This window comes from Selaginella moellendorffii, unplaced genomic scaffold (genome assembly GCF_000143415.4).
Source record: "Selaginella moellendorffii unplaced genomic scaffold, v1.0 SELMOscaffold_7, whole genome shotgun sequence".
NCBI lineage: Eukaryota > Viridiplantae > Streptophyta > Lycopodiopsida > Selaginellales > Selaginellaceae > Selaginella > Selaginella moellendorffii.
The window spans coordinates 1,022,298-1,048,440 of NW_003314268.1; the positions used below are offsets into that span (position 1 = coordinate 1,022,298).

General features: G+C 42.7%; 7 protein-coding genes across 8 annotated transcripts in view; 6 read left to right on the forward strand and 1 right to left on the reverse strand.

The window, feature by feature from the left end:
• LOC112345071 (26S proteasome non-ATPase regulatory subunit 14 homolog) overlaps positions 1-1,048 on the forward strand; it is a 2,216-nt gene extending 1,168 nt beyond the window's left edge. The window contains exons 4-5 of the mRNA XM_024670999.1: positions 1-187; positions 256-1,048. The exon at positions 1-187 is cut by the window's left edge and continues 215 nt beyond it. Of these exons, the coding sequence (XP_024526767.1) occupies positions 1-187; positions 256-447 (379 nt within the window). The 3' untranslated portion in view covers positions 448-1,048. The remainder of the gene's footprint in view (positions 188-255) is intronic.
• A 2,016-nt stretch (positions 1,049-3,064) lies between these two features.
• On the forward strand, positions 3,065-4,095 carry LOC9652744 (heavy metal-associated isoprenylated plant protein 43). The gene is made up of 3 exons (XM_002966130.2): positions 3,065-3,182; positions 3,262-3,334; positions 3,451-4,095. Exons 1-3 carry the CDS (start codon positions 3,168-3,170, stop codon positions 3,828-3,830), a joined length of 468 nt encoding a protein of 155 aa, XP_002966176.1. The 5' UTR covers positions 3,065-3,167; the 3' UTR covers positions 3,831-4,095.
• A 185-nt stretch (positions 4,096-4,280) lies between these two features.
• On the reverse strand, positions 4,281-5,079 carry LOC112345125. The gene is made up of 3 exons (XM_024671227.1): positions 5,061-5,079; positions 4,507-5,002; positions 4,281-4,455 (listed from the first exon to the last, which is right to left on the reverse strand). Exon 2 carries the CDS (start codon positions 4,993-4,995, stop codon positions 4,633-4,635), a length of 363 nt encoding a protein of 120 aa, XP_024526995.1. The 5' UTR covers positions 4,996-5,002; positions 5,061-5,079; the 3' UTR covers positions 4,281-4,455; positions 4,507-4,632.
• Positions 5,080-5,190: 111 nt separating this feature from the next.
• On the forward strand, positions 5,191-6,184 carry LOC9652299. Its single transcript, XM_002966131.2, has 3 exons — positions 5,191-5,301; positions 5,365-5,434; positions 5,491-6,184. The coding sequence occupies exons 1-3, from the start codon at positions 5,290-5,292 to the stop codon at positions 5,778-5,780; spliced, it is 372 nt and encodes a 123-aa protein (XP_002966177.1). The 5' UTR covers positions 5,191-5,289; the 3' UTR covers positions 5,781-6,184.
• Positions 6,185-6,573: 389 nt separating this feature from the next.
• LOC9652300 (4-coumarate--CoA ligase-like 5) lies at positions 6,574-9,560 on the forward strand. Of its 2 annotated transcripts, XM_024671326.1 has the most exons (8): positions 6,574-6,702; positions 6,778-6,847; positions 6,910-8,431; positions 8,557-8,731; positions 8,823-8,968; positions 9,028-9,095; positions 9,161-9,263; positions 9,323-9,560. In XM_024671326.1, the coding sequence occupies exons 3-8, from the start codon at positions 7,367-7,369 to the stop codon at positions 9,431-9,433; spliced, it is 1,668 nt and encodes a 555-aa protein (XP_024527094.1). In that variant the 5' UTR covers positions 6,574-6,702; positions 6,778-6,847; positions 6,910-7,366; the 3' UTR covers positions 9,434-9,560. The 2 variants fall into 2 exon arrangements, with proteins under 2 accessions (XP_024527094.1, XP_002966178.2); XM_002966132.2 differs by having other exon boundaries at positions 6,778-8,431.
• Positions 9,561-9,575: 15 nt separating this feature from the next.
• LOC9652301 (E3 ubiquitin-protein ligase RNF170) lies at positions 9,576-10,777 on the forward strand. The gene is made up of 6 exons (XM_002966133.2): positions 9,576-9,697; positions 9,758-9,954; positions 10,042-10,241; positions 10,288-10,389; positions 10,441-10,492; positions 10,542-10,777. Exons 1-6 carry the CDS (start codon positions 9,609-9,611, stop codon positions 10,655-10,657), a joined length of 756 nt encoding a protein of 251 aa, XP_002966179.2. The 5' UTR covers positions 9,576-9,608; the 3' UTR covers positions 10,658-10,777.
• A 2,072-nt stretch (positions 10,778-12,849) lies between these two features.
• On the forward strand, positions 12,850-15,784 carry LOC9652302 (protein transport protein SEC23). The gene is made up of 11 exons (XM_002966134.2): positions 12,850-13,614; positions 13,707-13,880; positions 13,936-14,097; positions 14,149-14,291; positions 14,342-14,417; positions 14,470-14,712; positions 14,768-14,845; positions 14,906-15,067; positions 15,122-15,385; positions 15,437-15,541; positions 15,595-15,784. Exons 1-11 carry the CDS (start codon positions 12,895-12,897, stop codon positions 15,736-15,738), a joined length of 2,271 nt encoding a protein of 756 aa, XP_002966180.1. The 5' UTR covers positions 12,850-12,894; the 3' UTR covers positions 15,739-15,784.
• The last annotated feature ends 10,359 nt before the right edge of the window (positions 15,785-26,143 follow it).

Below are 26,143 nucleotides of genomic sequence, written 5' to 3' on the forward strand. Positions count from 1 at the left end.
ACATTTGGGAAACGAACAGGCGCTTATCCACGGCCTAAACCGTCACTACTACTCGATCGCTATCAACTACCGCAAAACCGAGCTCGAGGAGAAAATGCTCTTGAACCTCCACAAGAAGACCTGGACGGACGGGCTAGCTCTCCAGCACTTCGACTGCCATTCAAAGACAAACGAGGCAACCATCAATGTAAGCTCCCAGCTGTTTTGAGGTTCATCTCCAGCGCTAACGGGAGCGTTTTCGTTTCTTCTATCCAGGAAATGCTCGATCTTGCCGTGAAATACAACAAAGCAGTCCAAGAGGAGGACAAACTATCCCCGGAGAAGCTGGCCATTGCAAACGTTGGCAGGCAGGACGCCAAGAAACACTTGGAAGATCGCGTGTCCAACCTCATGTCCTCCAACATTGTCCAGACTTTAGGCACCATGCTCGACACTGTGGTGTTCTAAAGCGAGGTAACCAAAAAAACTCTCTTTACTTTCTCGAAACAAAATCCCATCCTAGATGAGACTTACTGATAACAGCATTGAGTTCTTGACTTAAGGAAACAGATGGAACCATGAAGTCTAGAGCTTAAGCTTCGCTTTGCCGGGTTTGAAGCAACGACAGATGGGTGGAATAGATCTGGTGCAGAGGCTGCAGCTTCCACCGTGCAGGCAGTCCGCATCCGAGCAACACTGTGATGCGGCGCTGCATCTTTTCGGATCCGGGGCGTCGCAGAAGCAAGTTGGAGGAAAGCTTCGGGTGCAACGTCCACAAAACTGGCCTGCCTTGCTGCATCGCTTGGAGCCGGGGCAGCAGTGGGAGTTTGGCCTGCACACCATGGCCTGGAGATTGGCAGCAGAGACTAAATCATCGCGTTGCTCATCACCAGCAAGAGCGGCAGCAAGGCAAGAGAGAGCAAGCAAGAGCAAAACACTACGAAGTTTATCCATAGTTGCCGTGGAGGAGATAGTTGGCCATTATATTCTCGGTGCATCCCACGATTTCCACGCATGACATATTCTTTAAAGTTATTTCTCTTAGTAAATCTATTGGATTTTGACCTCAGCCACTTCAGTAGTGATGGATCTATTGCTATTCTCAGGTTCTAGGATTATGTCCACTGTGACATTCATTGCACCATCCACTGAGCATTCCATGGAAAGATATGCTTCTAGATCCTGATAAATAAAAGCATATTTTAGAATGATTAAGTATATTGCTAAGATTTTGATAGATATCATAAACCCATTTACTTTAAAAATTTAAAAGAAAAAGTATGAACCACTCTTTTACAACTTTATTTATTGCCCACTCTTTATGAATTATGAAACACATATGCCTTTTCTAATACACTAAATGTTTATAGTACATAAAAAGCACTCATTATTTATTTTCTTTATTTGATTACTTTGGAATTTTCCAGATACAGGTGAAGTTTTCAATATTGCAAGATGCAATAAAACCTTCATTTTCAACACAAACAGCCATTAGTTGAAATGACTTTTTATAAAAACCATTTGACCATAAAGCTTTTAAATTATCATTGTAAAGAACAAGATTTCCATCTACCTGTATCCTAAGAAAACAATTTTTACCTTGATTTTGTGTATTTGTAGACCATATAATTGTTTTTCCTTTATAAAATACTAAATTGCAATCTAATTGCATATATAACATAAATATCATATTTGGAGATATAATAAATTCCCCAGTTTTTAAATTAGCAAAATAAGAAGTATCTTCTGAGCTTCGGATACAAGTTTTTCGCCATTCACAATCTCCTCCTTCATTTTCATAATTTATATGTTGTTCGAATGAAATATTTAAGAGATTATTCCTAAAATTTAGTTCATATATTTTATACTTTTTAAGAACTATATTTAAGATAGTAGAACTTGGTTTTATATATGTGTACATTATACTAAATCTGCCAACAATATATTCACTTAAACCCCATTTTAAAATTTGACTATCAGCTTTTATAGCCTCTCTAAGTATTCTATAGAATATATATTTTAATGATAAACCTGGTCTTGGAGTACCATAGCTAGGCAATAAGCTACACATTGGTATGTAATACCAAGGAACTGGACGATCTAAAGATGTTATTATTACAGTAACTCCAGTGATGATATCAGCAAATCTACGTTCAAACACTGCATAATAAGGAGTTTCATCTCCAATCATTTTTATAGCTTCCAGTATAGCAGAAAAGATGAAATAACGCACTTCATCAGGAAGAGGATCAACCTGTTCATGATCTCGCTTGATCTCGAGTGAAATACATGTATTAAACAAAATACAAGTAATCAAAACTAACACAATTAAAGACATTTCATTTGATCTTTTACTCCTTTAATCTTGTTACAGAATTAAAGGACGAGTGAACAAACCTTGCATACTGATGATTTGGATTCTACTTTATTATTTTCATCTATTTTGTTTACATATATACAAGATATCCATAAGGCATTTAGCATATGTCAAAAAACAAAAAATGTTATTTTCTATAGAGACAATGCCGTGGCGGAAAAAGATGCAAAACAGATATTAATAATACTTACAATAAGAATCCACCATTGTGTTTTGTAATATGTCTGTTTTGCAAGCAAAGATATGGTCATACATGGTAGAGACCAGAGTTAGTTATTTTGCAAGAGAGATGCGGTCAAACGTGGTCAGGCAGAAGGATCAGCCCAAGTCCCTCACACAAGGAAAGAAACAACCATTGGTATGGATCTAATCTTAGGTGAATATTGACTATGCAGCAAAGGGCCATGACGAGCTGCTTGGCCACCAGCAAAAACTGAACAAACTTATAGCAGTTAAGTACAAGGTCTTTGTATGAGATCCTCATGAACCATAAAACACCATAAGTTGGCCATCCCTTCATGGTAGTTATCACCTTCATTGTTTATCTAAAAATAGTGTCAATTATCCAAATAGCAACAGCTGGTTGTTTGCCTGTCTTTGCCATGTCCGTTTTGCAAGCCCAGATGCGGTCAAACACGGTCAGAGAAACAGGGTCAACTAAGGTCAAAAGACAATGCAGCTGGCTGCTTTGTTTTTTAAACTGTAAACGTGGTCTTTTGGTTGCTTTTGTTTGGTGGTGTTTTCAGACTCATCAGTTAGGGAAGCCATCTCACAGAAGGCCCCGAGAGAGCGCAAGAGAGCAAGAGGCAACATGGGAGCTCGCAAGGTACGAGTAATGTAGGACTCCCACACATCGATTTAATCTCGTAATCCCCGGATGGATGCAAATTCCCCCAAAACACCAGATGGTCGTCAAGGTGAACATCCCCTGCGCAAAATGCCGCGACAAGCTGCTCGGCCAGATCTCCGCTGTGTCAGGTAACTAAAGCACCACACTCTTGGATCTGGAGCAATTTCTCCGAGTCTATCCTCTCTCTCTCTCTCTCTCACCACTTTGCCCCTTTCTTCTCTGTGCGTGCTCCATCGTCGCGCAGGCGTCAAGAAGGTGGAATCCACCACCGAGTGCTGCCCAGTCTTCACCATCGTCGGCGACTTCAAGGTGGAGGACATCTTAAACGCGGCGGGGAAGAAGCGGCGGTGCCTCAAGGTGGAGTCCGTGGAGGAGCTCCCACCACCGCCAAAGCCCAAGCCCGAGCCCAAGCCGGAGCCCAAGCCGGAGCCCAAGCCCGACCCGCCAAAGGCCCCGCCAAAGGAGATCATCATCACCGAGAAAGGTTGGCCAAAGAAGTTGCCAAACGTTCCTCCCGGTACCAGCCTTGTGATCGTGGTGGAGAACTTGAGCTTGTGCCCCAAGGATTTCGACCACCATGGCGGCGGTGGCCATGGCTGCGAGTGCTGCGATAGCTGCTGCTAAGCCACCATAGTCTCTCTAGTTCTTCCTTTCGTACGCTGGACCGCGCAGTATAGCTATGGAGGCTGGCTCTTCTTCTCGCATCCATTTCGCGAGTACGATATGTCGTGCTTGTTTTGCTCTTCCGGGTTCTCCTCTCCTTCTCGGAAGTGGTGTCGGGAATAATAATCGCGTGTTAGAAAATGTGGTGGAGAGAATTCATACCAGAGTGACTTTCTTTTCACTCCCTCCCGGTCACGATCTGTGAATCTTATAATTCTTTGCTTCTTTCCTCTTTGTTGGTTTCTCGCCTTTTTCTCTAATGCCCGCCATGGCCCGTCGCGGGGCGGCACGCCTCCTAGAGATTGTCAGCCAAGCATTTGACGTTTTGATCGCCCACAAAGACAATGTGCCGGATATATAAGTTTCAATATGTTGGTCGGTGCTGTTTTTTTTCGTCCAAACTCATTAAAGTTGGCCGCAATGTATATGAGTTGTTTTTTGATTTTGTGTGCAATCTCACCATACAGTTGGACGAGTCAGATAAATAAAAATCATGAAATCTTCTTTCTCCCTGAAAGATGGCAATGGCATATTCCAAGGCGGAAGCACAGCGACACACGTCTCCTCCACCCGTCCGAAGATCAAGCTACCGAAAGTATAAGTTCTGGCAGAGCGTATGAAATCTACGTATACTTACGAGACATGACTTTGACGTGACAATCGCCTCATCCATCGAGAAAGAAACCGAGTAACAGAAGTTTTGTTTCCACTCTGATTCATCTAAACTAAGAACCGATGAACTGAGACTAACCTTAAGTTGCGATCAATCGGGTGACAATCCAGACCTTCGCATCCCACTGCGCGAATTGTTCTCGTCCGACCATCTCTCGTCCATCTTCTTCACTCGGCAGTCTTGCTCCCAGTGTCCACTCTTCCCGCAATAGCTGCAATTCCCGGGCTTCTTCTTCCCCCACAGATTCACGCCTCGCTCATCGCCCGTCCGGCGATAGCCCCGCCAGCTCGAGTTGTCTCTCATCACCTGATCAAACTCCCCGAATGCAAACCCCGGGCAACTCCTGTTGGATCGAATCCAGTCCAGAGAGCCCACATTCTTCCCACAATCCGGGAACTTGGCCAACATGGCAGCCAAAGCACCGAGCTTCTCCCGAGCCACTCCAGCAGCCATGGATTCCCTTCATCCAAACACCAAGCAAGGAACTGGGCGATCTAGAATCCCGATCTAAAGCTCACCAGTGGCGCTTCCTTCGCCAAAATGTAGCCCTAGAAGTTGCACAATTCTGGAGTTCGAATCTTGTGAGCACTCTCCGACAGTATCTGCTTTTTTTTGTCGGTCAGCGCCAGTCAGACGTCAGTCCACTCAAGTCAGAGACGACTTACAAGAGAGAGAAGCTCTCATTGTATATGAGCTGTGCATCTTCTAGGGTCCCAGCCGGAGCGTGGAGTACTTCTCTCCGCAACGATGTCTCGAAAGGTATGAATTCGCAGTGCCCGGCAACTCAAATTCTGGTTTTTCCCCCAAAATCAACACACACAGGCCATCTTGAAAGTCGATCTTTGTGGAAAATGCAAGGACAATCTCTTGAAGAAGCTGTCCGAAGTCTCAGGTATCACCTCTCATCGCTCGGATTCTGATCTCTCCTTTGTCCTCTTGAATTTGCAGGAGTCGCGAAGGCCGAGGCTACCGGCGACCACCAATTCACCCTCACGGGTGACTTCAAGATCGAGGACATCAACGCCGCCATAGCCAGCAAGAAGCGTTGCGTCTCCATCGAATCCGTGCAAGAGATCCCCAAGCCTGATCCACCAAAGCCGGATCCACCAAAGCCACCGCCCGAGGTCGTGTGCCCAAACACGATTGTCATCCACACCAAGAATCTCGTCTTCTGTTTCCACGGCCGCAACATCGGCTGCCCCTGGGATCGCTGCTCGGATCGCTGCTGCAGCTGCTAGATTCTCCTCCTCCCAGGAATTCCTCCCTGGAATCCTTCCCTCCGGGCTGGAAAGGCCTAGAAATCCATCAACAAAGGGAGGAGAAAATCACAAAAAAAAGCAGAAAAAATCAAGCACATAACTTGTGGATGTCCGCCTTGGATCGGCGCGCGACAAATTTACGATGGAGATGCCACTGGCACACGGTTGGTGTTTTCGAATCCACAAAAAAAAAAAAGCAAAAAAGGAGTTTGAAGCTTAGCAAGTTTGATCTTGAAACTCAGCTATTTTTCTTAGAGCTTAGCTTGATCAACTATTTGGATCAACTTTCACAAGATCTCTTCCTGGGATCGACACAATATGTATTGTTGCCAGCGATCTCAAGGTTATAATAAGACTTGGGCGATTCGATCCATCGCATGTCACCATTTATTTCTTCATGATTTCTACGTCCCACTTGGGCTAATTCTCAAAGCTTAGCTCTCTACCAAACAAAAGCAGCGCACATGTGACAATGGGATCCACCAAAGAAGTTGTAGCTTTCATTTTTAGCTGGCTGCCACCGAAGAGTATGTTTTCCTTTAATCTCTCTTTTATTATAATCTTTCAGAAAAAGGTGATAAAAGTACATGACATCATCTAACTTTTTCTTAATATGAGTTTGGATGAAAAAAGTTGTGCTGTCACTTTGGGGGAATGAAACTGAGAAAGGCTTTCCAGACAATGACCTATACAGTCATGTTTAAAATGAGCTCTAGAGGTTGGGAAGTCAATGTTACTCCTGGTTTTTTCTCATTGGTTCCTTCTCATGGTTTTGCTATAAAATTTTTGCTGTTTGGTCTTTGTTTCTCATGGTTTGATAAATATCTTGCACCTTTCATTTGCTACTCAGAAGAAAGCTCGAGTTTGACACAAGTTCTCTTGCGCAACAATGAATTGGAAAGTATGGCTGTGAATTCTATAGTCTCTCTGGGATGATATACCAGCACTCAATCAAAATCTATGTTGGTTTTTCTAGGCCATCGTCAAGATTCACGATTCCTGCTGGAGGGACAGCGTCGCGGGGCAAATCTACGACAATCTCCCTGGTAATTTCTCCCGTGAACACACCCAGACTACGTGCAAAATCTTTGATCCCTCGAAATCGCAGGCGTGATGAGGATGGAACTAAGTGGCTCCCAAGTGACTTACACGGGAGGCTTCAAGAAAGAGGATTTTCTAAAACAACTGGACAAGCACAAGAAATGCGCGAGTGTGGTGTCTTTGGCACCGATTGTCCAGCCGCCACCACCGCCACCGCCATGCAATTGCTGCAATTCCTGATAGAAAGATAGCTCGATCGATCGATCGATCCAGCAAGAGATCACTCCACCCTACAAGCTTATCGCCCATCAGTGGCGCTGTTAGTTCTATAGATCCACGGAAGTGATTTAGCGACTGTGTAAATAACCAAAGATTTCCAAACTACGTGCTTCGTGCTTCAAGACAGACTCGCCTTCAATCCTGGCCATTGGCCAACTTTGTTACGTTCTAATCGATACTTATCATGGCTAATTGGTGATAAGCAGATAATATACCACCACCAGCGAGTCAATGCCTTGTTCTTGATGGCTATGGCGGATGATAGCCAGGGCAGTGGCTACCGGGAATGCGATGGGATCTACTCCAGCCTCGCGTCGCCGGTGGCAATGCCGCTCCATCCCCATCTGGATTTCGTCTCCTACATGTTCTCGCAGCGATTTGGGAGGCCCGAGAGCGCCAGCAATGTCGCGATCTTGGATGGGAAATCTGGTCAGTCGCTCACTTGCTCGCAGCTGCGCCGATCGATCGAGGCGGTGGCGACGGGGCTGCACGAATCCGGCATCTGCCAGGGCGACGTTGTCATGATCTTGCTGCCCAACACCCTCGAGTTCCCGGTCATGTTTAACGCGGCGCTGCGCATTGGCGCGGTCGTGACGACTATGAATCCCCAGAACACGCCCGCCGAGATCGCGCGTCAGATGCTGGATTCGCGTCCCAAGATGGTGCTCACGAATCGCGCCGGGGTCGATAAGGTGAGAGCCGCTTCCCCAGATCTCCCAATCGTCCTCGTGGACGAGGAAGAACGCGAAGAACACGGAAGAACTCTAAACAGTGATGAGAAAAAGCCCCAATTCATCCCATTCTCTCGATTCCTCGCCTCGGATCCCGACCAGCGACCACGCAATCGATGCCTCATCCGCCAGAGCGATCCGGCAGCGCTGCTCTACTCGTCGGGCACCACCGGATTGAGCAAGGGCGTGGTGATCTCCCATGGAAACCTTATCGCCGCCATGGCCGTCCAGAACCAAGTGCCCGAGGAGATGGATCGCGGCGACACGAATGTGGTGCTCTTCCCGATGTATCACATCGGCGGATTGATGTGGCTGTGCTGTGGAGCGATCATGGGCGGCCCGACGTTCGTGCTGCTGCAGCGCTATGGATTGGCGGATCTGCTGCGCGCGGTGGAGCGGCACGGCGCCAACAAGATCACGTCCGCGCCGCCCGTCGCGCTGGATTTGCTCCACAGCGCCCAGACCGTGCGCTACGATCTGCGATCGCTGAGAGCGCTCATCTGCGCCGCCGCGCCGCTGAGCAAGGAGACGATCCAGGGCCTGATGATCAAGTTCCCCCACTTGGAGATGTTCATCCAGGTTTGAAAAATCCGTTGACTAACCGATGACTGTAAGGTTTGACTAACAGTTCGTTGACTATGGTCATTGACCAACTGCTTGACTAACAGTCCTTTGACTAAATTGACTTTCTTCGTTTTTTGTAGATGTATGGAATGACCGAGACTGTGACCGTGGGAAGCGGTGGAAGGGGCGTTATGGGATCTTCCGGGAGGCTAAATGCCACGCTGGAGGCTAGGGTTGTGGATCTGGAGACCCGGAAATCACTGCCTCCTAATCAAAGAGGAGAGCTTTGGCTTCGAGGGTCACCGATCATGCAAGGTAAGTATAATTCTTATGGTCTTATGGTTTCTTCTATCATTCCTCTATGGCTTGCATAGTTTTTGATTTTACAAATTTATTGAACTTGCAGGGTATTTGAACAATCCAGTGGCCACCGCGGAGGCGATCGACAGTGATGGCTGGCTACACACGGGAGATCTCGTATATTTTGATTCCAAGGGGTATTTATACATCGTAGACCGTCTCAAGGAGTTGATTAAGTACAAGGGATACCAGGTATTTACTTGGAAAAACGTATCTCATAGCGAGAGAATTAACCTTGCTTTGCTTTCAAGGTTGCACCAGCAGAGCTAGAAGCACTACTGCTCACACATCCGGCCATAGTGGACTGTGCGGTAGTACCGTAAGTTTTACCAGCTTTCTTGTACATTGTTTTTACCAATTTTCTACAACATTTTTACCTCGCAGGTTTCCAGATGAAGTGGCTGGAGAGATTCCACAAGCGTTTATCGTTAGGGCTCGAGACAATAGCATTTCTAGCGAAGAAGTCATGCGTTACGTAGCAGACCAAGTAAGAGATTTCTTTGATTTTAACTCGAAAACAATCTTACAATTGTCTCTATGATCAAGGTGGCTCCGTACAAGAGAATCAGAAGAGTATCTTTCCTGGATAAGATTCCCAAGTCCGCCGCTGGTAAAATTCTTCGCAACGAGCTCAAGAAGGCGGCAAGCAAACTATAACACACACACACACACACACACACACACACACATACACATACTTTTTTTTTAACGGTGTCCGATTGTGCCAAGTCTCACAATCGGACGGCGTACAAGCTCTAACAAAACGCGTGGATTTCTTCGTTTACCCATTAGGGTTCTAGCGAAGGGATTTTGATGCTCCGGACGGATCTAGATGCCCTACATTGAGGGAATCGGTGACGAGGTAGTCCTAGCGGCAGTGTTTGCCGCGCCGGCTGTGATCGTCTACTGCTCTTCAGCTGGGTAAGACGGCCAGTAATTCTCGCGGGATATCTAGTTTTCTGGATTGATCGTCGATTGCAGTGTGTTTGCTCGACTGAGAAAGGGATTGCAGTCCCTAGGGGTGTGGATCGTCCAAATTTTCCAGATTTCGACAGCGCCGCCCCCGCTAGATCATCCGCCTATTACCATGGAGGCTCCGGACGAGAACGATTGCTGCTCGGTTTGCCACGATACTTTCACGCTCCCTTGCCAAGCGAACTGTGCTCATTGGTTTTGTGGTAAGCTATACATTTTGTGTGTGTGTGTGTGTGTTCTTTTGAGTCTCAGGAACTTTGATGGATTTCTTTTTTTTCTCTTTGTTCCAGGGGAATGCATTCTCAGAGTCTGGCAACACAGTGCTGCTTTACAGCCTTGCAAATGCCCGATTTGTCGCAGGACGATCAATCTTTTGATCCCGGGACGTGAGTATCAAGAGCGAAACCGAGATGCCGAGTCCGAGCGTTTGCTAAGAGAAATCTCAAAGTATAACCGGCTGTTTGGAGGAGCACCTTCCAGCGTGATTCAGGTAGAAGAACACGGTTTCTTACATTCATTGACGAGCTGGTTTACAGCGTTTAAGAGACATGCCTTTGCTTTTGAGGCGTTTCTTTCGAGATCTTTTGGATCCTCAGCGAGCGCTTCTTATTTTACACAGAACACGCTTCATCCTAGTGGTAAACAGACAGTCAAGAAAAAGACTTTGTAGCCTAATGTGCTCTTCTCAGGTTTTCTTATCAATGTGCTATGTGCTTTCGCCCATCGATCTTCTTCCAGAAGGTAATGTCTTTTGGAAACTTTGTTATTAAAATCTCTACCTGTGACGCAGCCGTTTTGGGATTAATCGGCCTCGTCGACGATGCTCTGGTTGTGTTCTTCGCTCTATTCCAAGTTTCCATGATCTACAGGCGTTTTCTCGTCCGGCAACACGGGAATTACAGCTAAGTTTAGGCCTTTGCTTGCTCTTGCCAAATTTGTATAGGTGTTTGCAAATTAATTGCAAGAAACAGCGTTTGAAAGAAAAGCTTCTCATCTTTTCTTCAAGCGAGTTGGAATTTTAAGTTATTTTTGGATAATTTTGTTTTACCCTTATAAAATAACAGCGACTACAACTCTTAAGGTTTTAAGACTTTCAAGTATGTTCTAAAAGATTCTTTAATCTAATCTTTTTCTCTAATTAAAATTTTAACATTAATCATTTTAGTTATCATTAATATAAATCATAGTTACCATCCAAAGATTGTTTCATGAATCTGGTTCATCAAGAATTCATCCTTGCCATGGAGCTGAAAAACATGTGCTTTAGGTGTGTGAGCAAGCTTTCTCTAACTCTTCCTTTAACAAGTGTGATGGGAAGATTAATAATTATGACTTTGGCATTCTCTAATGTTTACAATCTAACTCTTCACACAGGCAAAGAGTAATCTTAATAAAACCACACAATATTTTTCACTAGCAAAGCCTAGTCTAGAGCTTTTACCACAAAAAGCTCTTGCATCCATGAGCAGCTTTGCCACAATATATGTGAAAGATTGCCATGTAAAATTATCATGCTTTATCTATTGTGTTTTTGTATCAAGAGTGGTTAACACCTTTTATACAAGCTAATATAGTGAGCTGGGATAGAATATTTTAAATACCGCTTTAAAGAATTATATTATAGAATATTCTTTTATATTAAATTTTTGTAAATTTTTAATTATTATTTATTTAAAATAAAACTATAACTCTCCATTTAACCTAATGGCAATTGCTTTCCAATGATCACATGCATTAGAAAATCCTAAAGGACAAGATCACTTTTCTTAAAAAGGGTAAAGAACCAACAAATAATAAAAAGATATTTGATCAATCCCAAGATAATTGTTGTCACGCTCCGGTCTTGCAGAGCTTGGCCCACGCGATCTAATCCATATTTACTGACGGCTTTGTGCAGGAAAGTCGGGGACGAGGACCCCAGAGCTCGACCGAGCGTTGAACTGAGAAGATCGCGACCCCGGCAAGAACAAAAAGGAGAAATGCCTTCAAGACTGGAACTAAAATCTGGTGCGCTCCCGGAGAGGTCCCATACGCGGCGCCTTGAAAACTGGAAATCCTGCTGGTATCGGCGCCCTCTTCGCTCTCCAGAGGAGCTTCAAAGTGCTTACCAACGTCCTGTTCCGGTGGCTGGAGAGAATAAATCGTCGTGGACGTGTATGTCAAGGTTGTCGTTGTTCAAATAGTTTGACACGCCTAAAGGAAACGCTCGTATCCCCTGAACAGTTTAAACAAATGCGGAAGATCAAATAAGAAACATCACCGAGTAAACAACTCGAGAAACCACGAGAACAACCACACACACACAAGCTTTCGACAGCTTTGTACCATACCAATCCAGAAAGAAAGAAGAAAACCTCCATACAGTCACCATCCACGAAAACGTTCAAAGAATCCTCACAAGTGACAAACTATAAAACTTTCACAAAGAAACAAAGAATCATAGAACAAAAGAAAGAACCGCAATATCTGGTTGGAGAGCTCGACCTTCCAGGCCTTGGCAGGGGATGGAGTCTTGTTGAGTAGAAAAGAAGACACCATCAACCTCAAACACGAGTGCGAAAGCATGAAGTGTTTCTGACGATGGAAGGCCGACTCTTGGCTTACATAATGAAGTCAAGAAATCTAAATACACACCACATAGCAATCGAAGACTATAAACTTTGTGCTTGATCTTGCCTTGATCCACCAGTGTGAGCTCAAGCAGCGCTGCCGTTGCTGGCGAGCACCATAGAGAGAATCGTCGTCCATCGCGACATGCCAGTGAATATCCATTGATCGTGAAATGATACACACTGCGTGATCTAGCTTCCTGCTGTAATGCAACTGTTGGAGGCCGTGCCATAGGAATCCAAGCTCATCCTTCCTCCAGCCTCACCGAGATTGATAAGTTGCGATGGCGATGACGCAGAAGTGGAAGAAACCCCGCGAAATTCCTGGAAATATCTTCAGCCGCGAGAGAATCGAGCGCCAGCTGCCGCACGGCTCAGCGCCGAGGATCCATGATGATCCACCGTCGATTCTATGGACGGTCCAGATCCGAGAGCCCTGAGGTACGAAACTTTTAGGGCGCCAGACCCTTTAGCTTAGGAGAAATTAATTTTAGGGTTTATAGGCCCCGGATCGGCGCGGATCGTCAATCGGCCATGGCGGAATTCGCCGAGATCGAGGCCGCGGATGGGATCCGGATGTCCTGGAACGTATGGCCGAGCAGCCGCGTGGAGATGGCCAGGTGCGTAGTCCCCCCCGCCGCCGTGATCTCGCCGCTCCAGCCCCTCGCGCAACCCGAGGCGGTGCTCCAGTACCCGCCGCTGCGCTGCCGGACGTGCCGCGCCATCCTCAATCCCTTCTGCAGCGTGGATTTCGCGGGCAAGATCTGGGTGTGCCCCTTTGATTTCTCGCGCAACCAGTTCCCGCCCCATTACAGCGAGCTGTCCGAGAGCTATCTTCCTGGCGAGCTCTATCAGCAGTTCACCACGATCGAGTACGCGCCTCCGGGGGATCGAGGGCTGCCGCCGCTCTTCCTCTTCGTCCTCGACACTTGTTTGGTGGAGGAGGAGCTCACTTTCTTGCGGACGTCGCTCATCCAGGCCATCGCGCTAGTTCCTCCCAATGCAATGGTGGGACTTATCACGTTTGGGACACACGTCCACGTCCACGAGCTCGGGTTTTCGGCCTGTGCCAAGAGCTACGTGTTTAAAGGCTCGAAAGAGGTGACCAAGGAACAGATATTGGACCAGCTCGGGCTCGTTTCTTTCCACCACAAGAGCGCGGGTGTGATTGCCGGGCCCAAGGATGGACTCTCCGCCAGCAGCATCAACAGGTTTTTGCTTCCTGCTTCCGACTGTGAATTCACTCTATCAGCAGTATGTTTTTTTCATTTTGTTTATTTCTCTTTTCTTTGCTGGTTTTCTGTTCGCTGGGATCGATCTCTAACGCAAAATTTTTGGCTGCGCAGTTGCTCGAGGAGCTACAAAAGGATGCTTTTTCGGTTGCGTCGGATAAGAGAGCTTCCAGATGCACCGGTACTGCGCTGAATGTCGCCGCTGGGCTGCTCAATGCTTGTGTCCCTGGCACGGGTGCTAGAATTATGGCCTTTGTTGGCGGTCCATGTACCGAGGGGCCTGGAATGGTAACGTGTTTTTTTTTTCTTCGAAATCTTGCTGTAACAATTGTAAAATGCGCAGATCGTTGGTAGTGAACTATCGGAACCAATTCGTTCTCACAAGGATATTGCAAAAGACGCAGTGCCTTACTTTCACAAAGCCATCAAGTTCTACGAGGGATTAGCCAGTCAGCTCGTAAACCAAGGCCACGTACTTGATGTTTTTGCTTGCTCACTCGATCAGGTATATAGCCTTTCTTTGTTTGTGGCGTATGCTGATGATATGTACTGCTAGGTGGGATTGGCAGAGATGAAGGTGGCTATTGAAAGAAGCGGGGGCCTTGTCGTCTTGGCAGAAAGTTTTGGCCATATGGTTTTCAAGGAGTCCTTGAAGCGTTTATTCGAGGAAGGGGCTAGTTCGCTTGGCCTGTCTTTCAAGTACGTGATGACAGACTTCCATGTACAAGATGTGATTTCTCGCCTTGCAGTGGGATCTTCGAAATATCATGCTCAAAGGAAGTGAAGATTCAAGGAATTATTGGTCCGTGCTCGTCAATGGAAAGGGTTGGTTCGTTCTTTTTGCGAAAATGTAGTGCTAAAATTTTTTTCGGTGCAGAAAGGACCCTCGGTTGCCGATACTGTTATCGGACAAGGAAACACTACAGCTTGGAGAATGTCTGGACTAGACAAGAACACGGCGTTGACAGTGTTTTTCGATGTAGCCTCCCCGACTACACAAGAAGCTTCCAAAAGCTTCTACTTACAGTTCGTTACAAGTTACCAGCACAGTGATGGCCAAACGAGATATCGGGTTACTACTGTTACCAGGGCGATGGTAGACGGTGCTATAAACACAGAGGTATTTCGAAAAATCTTGTTTGTCATGGTTCTCAAGCTATTGGACAATGATGTAGAGTCTCCAAGAAGGTTTCGATCAGGAGGCAGCAGCAGTCATCGTGGCAAAGCTAGCTTGCCATCGAATGGAGGCTGAGGTAGTTACTGCTGCATTGTAATTTCTCGGAGCTTACTTGTTTTTTTTCTTTATTTTGTAGGACGAATTTAATCCCAGTCGATGGCTTGATAGGTTATTGATTCGACTATGCTCTAGATTTGGTGACTATCGGAAAGATGATGCGAGCTCTTTCCGTCTGAGCTCTAAACTCTCGCTCTTTCCCCAGTTTATGTTTAATCTTCGGCGATCTCAATTTGTTCAGGTTAGTCACCCCATACTTGTATCATTTGTTCGTGTCTCAAGTGCTGTTTTCCAGGTTTTTAACAACAGTCCAGACGAGACTGCGCACTTCAGAATCCTTTTAGACAGAGAAACAGTGACGAATTCCCTGTTGATGATTCAACCGTCCCTCGTGTCGTATTCCATGAGCGCGCCACCTTCGCCAGCGCTACTGGATGTGGCGGCCATTGCCGCTGATCGTATCCTTCTCCTGGATGCGTACTTTAGTGTGGTTATATTCCACGGAATGACGATTGCACAGTGGCGAAATTTGGGATACCAAAACCAACCTGAATACAAGGTTAGAGGGGTCCTTTTTCTTCTCATCTTGTTCTAACGGGTTAAGCTTTAGGATTTTGCGGACCTTCTTCAAGCTCCTCACGCTGATGCGGAAGCCATTTCGAAGGAAAGGTTCCCCGTTCCACGCCTTGTCGTCTGCGACCAACATGGTTCTCAGGTAAAAACTGTTTGTGGCTTTTGATGGATTCAATATCTCTTGTTGTGTTGCAGGCCCGATTTTTGCTAGCACGGCTGAATCCATCGGCTACATACAACAGCGCACCGGCTGGTGCCGAGCTTATATTCACGGACGACGTGAGCCTTCAAGTTTTTCTCGAGCATCTTCAAAGGCTGGCGGTGGTCGCGCAGAATTGATGCGATTCATTTGCTGAAATAAAAGTTCTTATTTTACCTCCGACCACCTTGGTTCCCTTTTTCAAATATGAAGGGGATGAAGATTTCTCCATATACAATAGCAATTGAAAACTAGAGATCCATTGCATTGTACAGTTGGGATCCATGTATTATTATTCATTCATTCATTAGTCTTATAAAGTTTTGCAGCAATCACTCTAATTAGATTGCTTGAGTACAAGTGGCTCAACTTTCAGAAGATTAACTGGCTATGCCATAACATGTGTATATGACATATTAGTATTTTTTGTTTCGAAAACTAATTCCCTGAGTGAGGGCTCAATTGCCTCCTGATTCATATTGCTTAATACAAATGGAACACTCTAATATTGTTTTTTTCGTCTGTTACAATTGTTTGTTCAACTATTTACATCCAGCACAAGCTGCAAGAGTTTAGCTTGGAAACGAGTGGTGGCTTTTGTGAAGGCCTAAAGACGTTCGTACTAAGACAAATTGGTATGCAATGACTCCATTTCCCTCATGTATGAGCATGGTTAATGCTACAAAATATGCTATCTACAGGGCATCCATCAACCCAGCTACTTGGATTTCTTATGACCACTGTGCACCTTGGATCCACAAGTTGGCAACTTACCAGTGCAGAGCACACTGCCTCCGAGTTAAGCAAGGGCATCACCATCGTCCATGAATTACCAATGTCCACTATACGAGTCACTGCAGGACTAGACATCAACTCTACCCTGGGAGGAGCACGACAAGGAAATGGAGTGGGTATGCACTACACATGAAGACTAGAGGGACACAAGAGAGCTAAAATGCATTGCATGCATGTCCTTTACTCCTTGGTTGGGCTCTGAGTGGACTATAATATTGTCCTAGACTCCTTACAAAATTGCTCTACTCTTTTGCTTATTGTAATAAATTAATTGCCTAAAAAATAAGTAAGCTAAAATAACCTTAAACTAAGTATAGTAACTATAATCTCACAGTCAAACCACTTCCAAAATTGTATGAAAATCTAGAATAGAGATTGATGGGAAATGGATTTAGAAGCTCATCTACCGAGTGCAAAGGATTTTGTAGATAATCCCATCTCTTATGACTAAACAACTAGCTCCTCTGATCTGTCAAGAGCAGCAACAACTTGCTCCATTCCCTTAGTAAAGCAGCTAGGGTTGCTTTGTTGAGCCTTGGCCATGAATGCGAGCTCCAAGTGGTAAGTAGCCTAACTTCTCCTGGACTTGGTTTTTGACTATCTACCATTCTAAGCATCACATAACAAGAAGAGAAAGACATTCACCTCTTGGATCTGCCTCTAAAATCTCTTATTACAGATTGTTTATAACTTCAATTCCTCTCCTAGACTGTGATTCTTTCCAATTACTCCATTCTGAGCTATTTACCATCAATATGAGCTTGTTCTTCAGCTGATACAGCCTTTCCATAAGCAAGAAATTTACAGTCCATTCCATGGCATTTTGATGGAAATTTATAGTCCATTTACCCCTACTTCTTTCTAAACCAAATTGGCTCCCAATTCTTACATTCTAGCTTGCAGTGACTTGTTCACTAGAAAATGGCTAACTAAATGGATCATATTGCAATACAATGGTGATATAGTTAGATTTATTTAAATTATTATTCTCAAGCTGTGAGTGGGATATAGGAATATGTGTGCTTTTACAAGTGGGAGTGCTATATATTAATTGGGGTTTAGAGCTTTGCTTATATACAAGAACGGATGGATTAAATTACATCCCAAATAGATGGTCTATATACTTATAGTATTATAATTAATGTATTACCTACCTAAGGTAATACATGTATACACAATATATATATTTACAAACCTTACAGCATCTTCCCTTCTAGAAGATAAAAAAAGGTGATGATAATAAGTCAAATGGAATACTTAGAGCTTTTGTTGTGTTGTTATAAACCACAATATGAATTTGAAACTCCCACAAAACCATTAATAAAGTTATTGATAACTATGATTGAAACTAAACCCAAAGCCATGACATAAATATTAGCCAACTACGGAATCCTGATGCATCAGTTGCAACTCTAGCCAAATGCTTAAATGAATCATAAAGTTATAATTTTGAATCCAAACAAAGGATTTCACAAACAACTGTAATCTATAAAATACCATTGTAGCAAATGATATATTTTGCCTTCTATGCCTTTATTGCTTGCTAATAATCCTTTGAAACAACTGTTAACTCAAACTTACGACTATAAATAAAACTTGTCTCTACATCTTCCCTTCAATCAACATCCAAGACCCATATTAATTTAGACTCATGACTGTTGTCTTCATGTACTATTGCACATAGGAGGTTAAATTCACTCCATTTGTCTTTCACATCCTTTTATCCCCTCTTCAAATGAAAAAAAAAGTTCTAAAGCACCAATTTTATTTAGACTTGTTATGATTATTTTCACTCCGCCATTTATGTTTAGCCTCACTCCACTATTATATTCATTTGGCCTCTCTATGTTAGAGCCAAATATTCCATTTAGAATTCACTATGCTTATCTTTACTTCACAATCCATAGCATTCATCCTCATTCCACTTTTGTATTTACTCATTCTCACTCTATTGTCGGGGCTGGACTCTCATCTATCACCCCTTCCTCTAAAGAAAAAAAAGTTTGAAGTATCGAGGCAGAAAAATAAAAATGAGAAAAATTAAGGAAAAAAAATTGTGGCATATGCTTAAAACTTGGAAAATAAGGGATTTCCTATCATAAAATATTTTGGCCACCATAATATAAATAAAAAATTCATATCATTCAAACACACAACTCAACACTTGAGACAGAAAAATTAATAACAACATTCACACTCTTAAGGGAATATATAAACTCCTCAACAACAATGTAAAACAAAAGCTCTTCACAATACTAAAAAATGGGGATATGCATTCAACCTAAAATTTTAACAAAAGTGACTCAACCTTTGGAACAGAGGAATACTTAACACAAAAATTGATCAAAGACTTTGCTAATAAAACAAAAGTAAATTTTTTAACTTTATGTACATACTCAACATTTAAATTAATATTTAAATTAGTATGAGGAAGACAAAAAACACTCAATTTAACATTGGACTAAAAATAAAAATCATAAAAGTAAAAAATGATCAATATATAAAAAAAAGGAAATATTGCAAATGAGGAAGGAACACTAAAAACATGAGAAGGTGGCTCAGGCTGAGAAATAAAAAAAAGTTGGAAAATATTAGAAGGTAAGGAGAAAGGATTAAATGGCAAATTAAATGATTAACACCTACCCCATGAAATCATTTCTAAAGTTATCTTCATAATAATCAAGCTTGTCATCACAATCCGAAGTCCACTTAAACTCATACACATCATCTTCCCAGAAACTCAATCCTTGAATATTCTCCAAGAACTAGACTATATCATCCATATCTCACCAATTGATGTCATGATTATACTTCACATCAACAGAATATGGCAAAACATTGATAATAGAACAAGTTGTATAATCACATTTTATAGAAGTTAGAAATAACAACACACCAAGGACAAGTGTAACACTAGTATGATCACACCCCACAATAATAAAAGTTTGATATAATGGAACACCCCAAGTGATATACTCTTTAATTGATGATGGTATGGCATGGTATAAGAAGAGAATGCAATGAAGATCAAAAGAAAGAATAAATTTAAGCACAACAATAGCTAAATTTCTAAATCTTGCAAAAAGCTAATATAGATCTAGATTTAAAAAAGAATGAAGAAATTACAATAAAAAACACAATCTTGAACACTAAAGCAAAGTAATGCCAAAAAGCTTTACTTTTCAAAGATAAATTGTACAGTGGTTATGATGTTGTATACTAATATTAGTGTACTGGGATTTTAGTAACCGTCAGATTGGTTTCAATCCGGACCACTTGCTCTTATATATAAGCTATGGTTTTTAAGCTAATTAATATGCATATTTTTTGTATTCCATTTTCATATTCCATGCACTCATATTGGTGAAGGTGAGGGGCACCTTTTGATTGTCCCTAAGGAGTGCTTGGATTTGGGATTTTGGTTCAGATCTAGCTTTTACATCGTTTAGATATAATTTTTTCCATTTTCTTTCTTTTATTCTTTCCTTCAAGAAGTTTGGTTTTGATTTAGCTTTTTGCATTGTCTAGATCTCCCCTTTTTTCTAGCTTTTTGTCATTTCTCTTCTTTTTTTCTTTCCTTTTCATTTATCTTCATAGCAAATCAGCAATCTCCTCTTTTGACTCTAGAGCAGCAGTTGGTACAATTTCTTGATGCTATGCGCTTGCAATTGAACAACCAAACTCAATTGATGGTGGCATTCATGGCACGTGGTCCAACTTCTCCTGCTCTTGGTGCCAATCCTCGCATTTAGCCGGAGTTCTTTTGTAAAAATATTGGGGATAATGTGTACCATTGGTTTAATCTCTTCACGGTGATTGCCACATATCATTCTTGGGATGATGCTTGACATTTGCATGAGTTTCCTACGTGTCTCCAAGGGACAGCACTGCAATGGTACAATGGTTTGAGTGCAGCCACTCGTGGGGATTGGAGTGTTCTCCCAAATGTCTTCAAACGTGCATTTAAACATGCTGACAATTGTGATGATGCCTTCCAGCAATTGCATTGTCTTCGTCAAGAACCATCTAAGTCGGTGATGCAATTTGGCGTTTGTTTCCGAAACCTCTTGCTTTGTGCAGAGCCAAATATATCAAAGCGGATCAAGCTAGGAATGTTGTGGCCAACACTTCGTCAAGATCTTGTCAGAATTATGCATGCACTTGCTCTAGCCACCCTTGACGATGCTTTTCGTTTGGCACAATGTTATAAGATGTCGCCTCTTCCCCTTCTCGCTGCACATCCTTCAGCTCCACTTTCTGTAGGTGATGGTCCTGTTCCAATGGAGGTTGATGCTGCTGTTGCTTGAGTCTAAGGACAAGGACGAGGACGTGGTCGTGGCTGTGATATTTGATGTTAGGCATGTGATGAAGTTAGTCACACTTATCGGCGTTGTTGGCATTTTCCAGATTGGTGACTTCCATTTCCTGGGTGGAGACTTTGGCGTCAACAATGTCCTATTGGTGCTGCTGCAGTGGAAGGTCTGGACACCAAGATGCATCTGGGAAACGAGGAGTCACGCGAGTAATAGAGGGACCTTGCACAAATAAGTCAATGACCCCTCCATCTTTTTTTCGGGAGTATCATCAAGGGGTTCACTCAGCACCAGTTTATATAGTGTTTACTTTCCAAGCTCATTTTTATAATAAGAGGTTTCTTATTATTCTCCCTATGTTGGTTGATACAGGTTCAAGTTTATCTTCTATTGCTCGACCTATTGCCACACATTGCCATCTACACTTGCATCGTGCGGCAGAACCAATTTTCATTCTTTATGGCAACAATCATACACATGCATGTGCACGGGATGAGGTAGATCTAGTTGTGTGTGTGGGCGATCTCGAGCTTGGGTTGCAGTCATTGTGGGTGGTGCCAACTCAAGCTTTTGAGCTCATCCTTAGTATGGATTGATTGCAACACAATTATGCCAAGTGTGACTTTGAGGCTTCTCCCCTTTGTCTCATACTTCTTTATATTTCATCCATTCCTTTCACTTTTGTACTTTTTCATCCTTTTACTTTTACTTTTACTTCCATTACTTTTGTCCCCCCACTAATTCCTTTTATGTTTCTATCCTGTTTTGCTCTTCCTTTTTTCAATCCCTCTAACAATCTTTGTGCTGCAATAGTTGACTAGCTCATGGAGTATTTTGATCTCTTTGAATTTGACTTATCATCTAGGGCCAAGATTACCACACATTATCTGATTCTAACCAAGGATGCTTGTCCAATCAAAGTTCTTATTCATTGTTGGTCACCCAAAGAGATCAAGATTTTACGTGCAAACATCAAGGAAATGTTGGAGAAGGGTGTTATTAGGAAGTTGCGGAGTCCTTGGGTATGTGAACCTCATTTTGTAACAAAGCTTGATGGGAATATTCATTTCTGCATCGACTATCGTCCATAAACGAAGTGACAATCCTGAATGTGTACCCTCTTCCTCATACTACTAATCTCTTGGATCGTCTAAGGCGACGTTGTTGGTTCACCAAGCTCAATCTTACTTCTGGGTACTGGCAAGTACCAATGGCCAAAGAAGATATTCCTAAAATTATTTTTCATATACCATTTGGTTTGTATGAGTTTTTGGTGATGCTGTTTTATTTGAACAATGCTCCAACAACTTTCCAATAGATGATGGACAAAGTTGTTTGCGATATGCCAAAAGTGACTGTTGGCTTTATTGATGATGTCTTGATTCACTTAGAGGGGACATGGGAAAAGCACGTTTGTGATGTTTATAAAGTGTTGGATCAGCTATGAGATGTTAGTTTAAAATTGAAGTGGTCAAAGTACATGTTTGGGTCCAAGAACACAACTTATCTTAGGTACCATATTTCTTATGAGGGTTTGCAAGTTAATATTGACAAACTTGTGGCTATTCTACAGTTCTCTACTCCGAAGTGTGTGAATGATGTGCAACACTTCTTGGGCAAGGTGTAGTATCTCGGTCATTTGTGGATCATCTTTCTGATCATATTGCATCGTTGCAAGCATTGCTGAAGTCATCAACATCATCTTTCATCTAGTCTCCGGATTGTGAGTGGGCGTTCATGGATCTCAAAGAGCTCTTGACAACTCCTCCAGTTTTAGCATATCTTGACTATATTTGACCTTTTATATTGCGCATGGATGCTTTTGGTATTGGTCTTAGAGATGTGTTGATGTAAGAAAGCCCAAGTATGCTTGGTCAGTGCCATTCCAATTTGTATAATATTACAACTAGCATAGATGAATTATTCCACGACAAAGGAGTGTTTAGTAGTAGTCTGGGGTTTCAAAAAACTTCATACATATCTACATGGTTCTCGGACGTTACTTGAAGGTGATCATGTTGCCATTACTTCATTATTAAAGTGAAAGAACCTGGTTCGTCGTATTACTTGGTGGACTTTGAAGCTTCAGATATATGATTTTGATGTTGTTCATCGCTCAGGGAGTTTTATGGCTGATGCTGATGCCCTTTCGCGAGCTCCTATTCCTTCTCTACTCTCTTTTCATGTTTCTAATGAGCCTGTTGTTCCAACATTTATGGATTTTCTAGATGAGGATTATATGCCGTTGGCAGTTGCTATACTTGACGTTCAGTGTCCACAAGGCGCAGAGCAAGATCTACCTTCTCTTGATGAGGTTTATGAAGCTTAAAAGAATAAGCCATGGATTCAAAGGGTTCAAGATAGGTTTGAGAATCTTGCATCACTTACTAATGATTTACCATTCCAGCATTTATATTTTTAATATCACTTTGAGGACAATGGCTTTCTTTATTTTGTGAGGACTGATCCTAATGATCCTTTACAGCTAATAGTGTCTTATGTTTTTATTCCACGTTTTCTCTATGCTTACCATGATTCTCCTGTTCTAGTAGGCATATAGGACATGGAATATATATATATATACACATACATATATATATACATATATACATACATATATACATATATACATACATATATATATATATACATATATACATACATACATATATATATATATATATATATATATATATATATATATATATATATATATATATATATATATATATATATATATATATATATATATATATATGTATATAATTTAATATAAATTGTAATATCTAATATATTTTCAATAGAACTATAAGCTTACTAAAAAAAATTAAATCCATTATATTACTACTAATTGTTTTTGTAAATTTCTTAGAAAATTATATCTGGTTTTATGCAAAATTTACGTGTAATCTCATTTTCTTTTTATATAATTTTTTTTCTTTAGAAAAGAACATGTGATTTTGGTTGTGAATGTAAACTTTTTAAATTAGTTGTGCCAAATGACACAACTATAGACTAATAACTTAGTTCCAGCAAATAAATTTCTTAAGAATGGATTAAATGCTCATTCAGACAAAAGAAACAGAATATACTTCCCATTGGAATTATAAGAAATGGCACTGAGAAATGGTTGTCAACTTGAGAGCGTTTCTGTGCTGAATAACAAATATTTTTCCGTTCGGTGAGTTCTCATAGCTCTGAACGAACGAATGGGATGGCAGACATGCAAGTTCGATTTGCTGTTTTATCTGCTTTGAACGATATTTCGATACCTTGCATTCAATCTGTCAAGGTAAGTTAAGCCTACAAGAAAGCAGCCACCACACCAATTCTGCTGGTGGTCTGGGTTACAGTGGCGGCAGCTTGTACACACATACGTAGAACATTTCTGTCAGTCCACTTAAACCCCCTTGGATACAATCGCTTTGGCGTGCTCGCATAAAACTTTGGCAATGGAGCTCGACAGTGTCCCAAAAAGATGTAAAGTCTGGCTCTGCTACAATGTTGGGTTCATTCAACAGCAGAGAAGCAGTTGGAGTGGGAGAGCATGTGAAGATCAGAAGTTAGCAGATCTATCCAATTATAAAACTAAAAAGAAGGAAAACTATAGTTGCTAGGTTCCAGGGCCACCATGTGTTGCGAGCAGAATCTCTAGGAGCTAGAAGAGCTTCTTCGTGCATTCATTGGAATCGAGACATTTGAGGGAGTGGCAGTGGTGTCATTTTCAAGAAGGCGCTGGTCGCTGGTCGGTCGGTAGTTTGGTTCAAAGTTCAGACCTTCCAGCAGCACGACTTGCTTCCTCCCTGTTTTGTCAAGCGCCTCCAATTGGTGAAGGTGACGGTGAAGGTGACGGCAGCGGTGGTAGTGGCGTACCGTGCGTAATGGTTGGTGCTTCGATCATCTTCCCCAAAACTTTTCTCTTCCTCCTTGTGGGAGTTTGAGAAGTCTGGGAAAGCTCTTTAAATTATTTCGGGAAGAACATGGTGGGCGGTGGGGAGAACATGAGACACTGTTCCACTCGCTCACACAACTCACTTGCATCAATGATCGTCAAGTTCGTAGCGTAAGCTGATAGCTAGCCTTTCTCTACCTGAATCATGGGCTTCTTTTCAACTTTTTTTTTTTTTATTTGGAATTTAAACAGCAGACATTTGTGGATTGTGTGTGTCGTCTGCCGCCACAGGTCCAGAAAGTGTCCCCGCAGCGAGATCTGAACTCTGAAACCGAAGGGGCTTCTGTTTCTTGCTGTGCTAACTCACCCGTCGGCATCAGATTCAGTCGCTTATATATACACTTCGAAATTGCAAATGTCGCTTTTCCTATGAATACTATCCATCATTCAATGGCCACATGAACTCGAAAGCAACAAGACGACGATCCTAAGGTTGAATCATCAATTTTTCTGGTTTGGTTCCATCAACAAACTTAGGGGGACAGGTTGGACCACTCGAGCTTTTTCCTCGCCCAACTTGGGATCACAGTTTCGCTTTGAGTGTGACCCAAGAGAACTTTGATCCAGTGCAACTTGCAACTTCATCACTCCGTACTGCTCTATTTCCTTCAAGGAAATTTTGTTCGTACGCTGCATGTGGCCGACGGACGTGGCGGGCAGGAACCAATGACCGTTATTCCGTCGCAATCCCACCCGCCACTCCCACGACGCCACGTCACGGCCCTGTTTCTTCGTTGTCTGGGAAGAAAGAAAATGTTTTCGTTTATCTTCGAAAGCTTCACATGGAAATGATACCGAGACACGTTCTCACGTGGCCGTGGGATCAGAGTTTCTCCGGAGAGATGCCGAAAGATTCGGCTGGGATTCCCTTGTTGAATCCCATGGCACCAATGCGTTGAAATGGAGTGACATGGGAGTGGGGTGCACGACGGACGAAACTTTCTTCTCTCCAATTGGCCGGCACTTTGATTTGTCTTTTTGGGGTTCCACTCATGGGATAGATTACAATTTACATCTTTAAAAAAATGTGGAAAGCTTTCCACCGATTTTTTTTCTTTTCTTTAATCGCTTTGCAACAACGACAACGGCCAACTGAAAGAACATGGATTCGATTCAAGCGTTGCTCGCCAGATGTTTTATTTGGATTTGGGGCAATCTAAGGCGTTCGTTTGGAAGGTTTGATAATTGTTACGACCCGGCTCCTTGATCAACCAAAGTAGAAAATGGTTTGCTTGGATTGAAATTCCTTGAAGATGCGCCCGCCATATTATCCAAACTTTGGAAGCATCATCGCCGCCTTCGACATACATTGTCTTAGTGGATTCCATCTCTATCTAAGATAGATTCCATTTCCATTTCATTTGGAAACTTCAATCTCAAGAGCAACGATTTGCTGACTGGGCGTGGTAAAAACCATGCCTTTTTACTCCTCTTTTACCACGCCAGTCAGTGGTCACGCTCTCCGCAAAATCCAACACGCCGCCA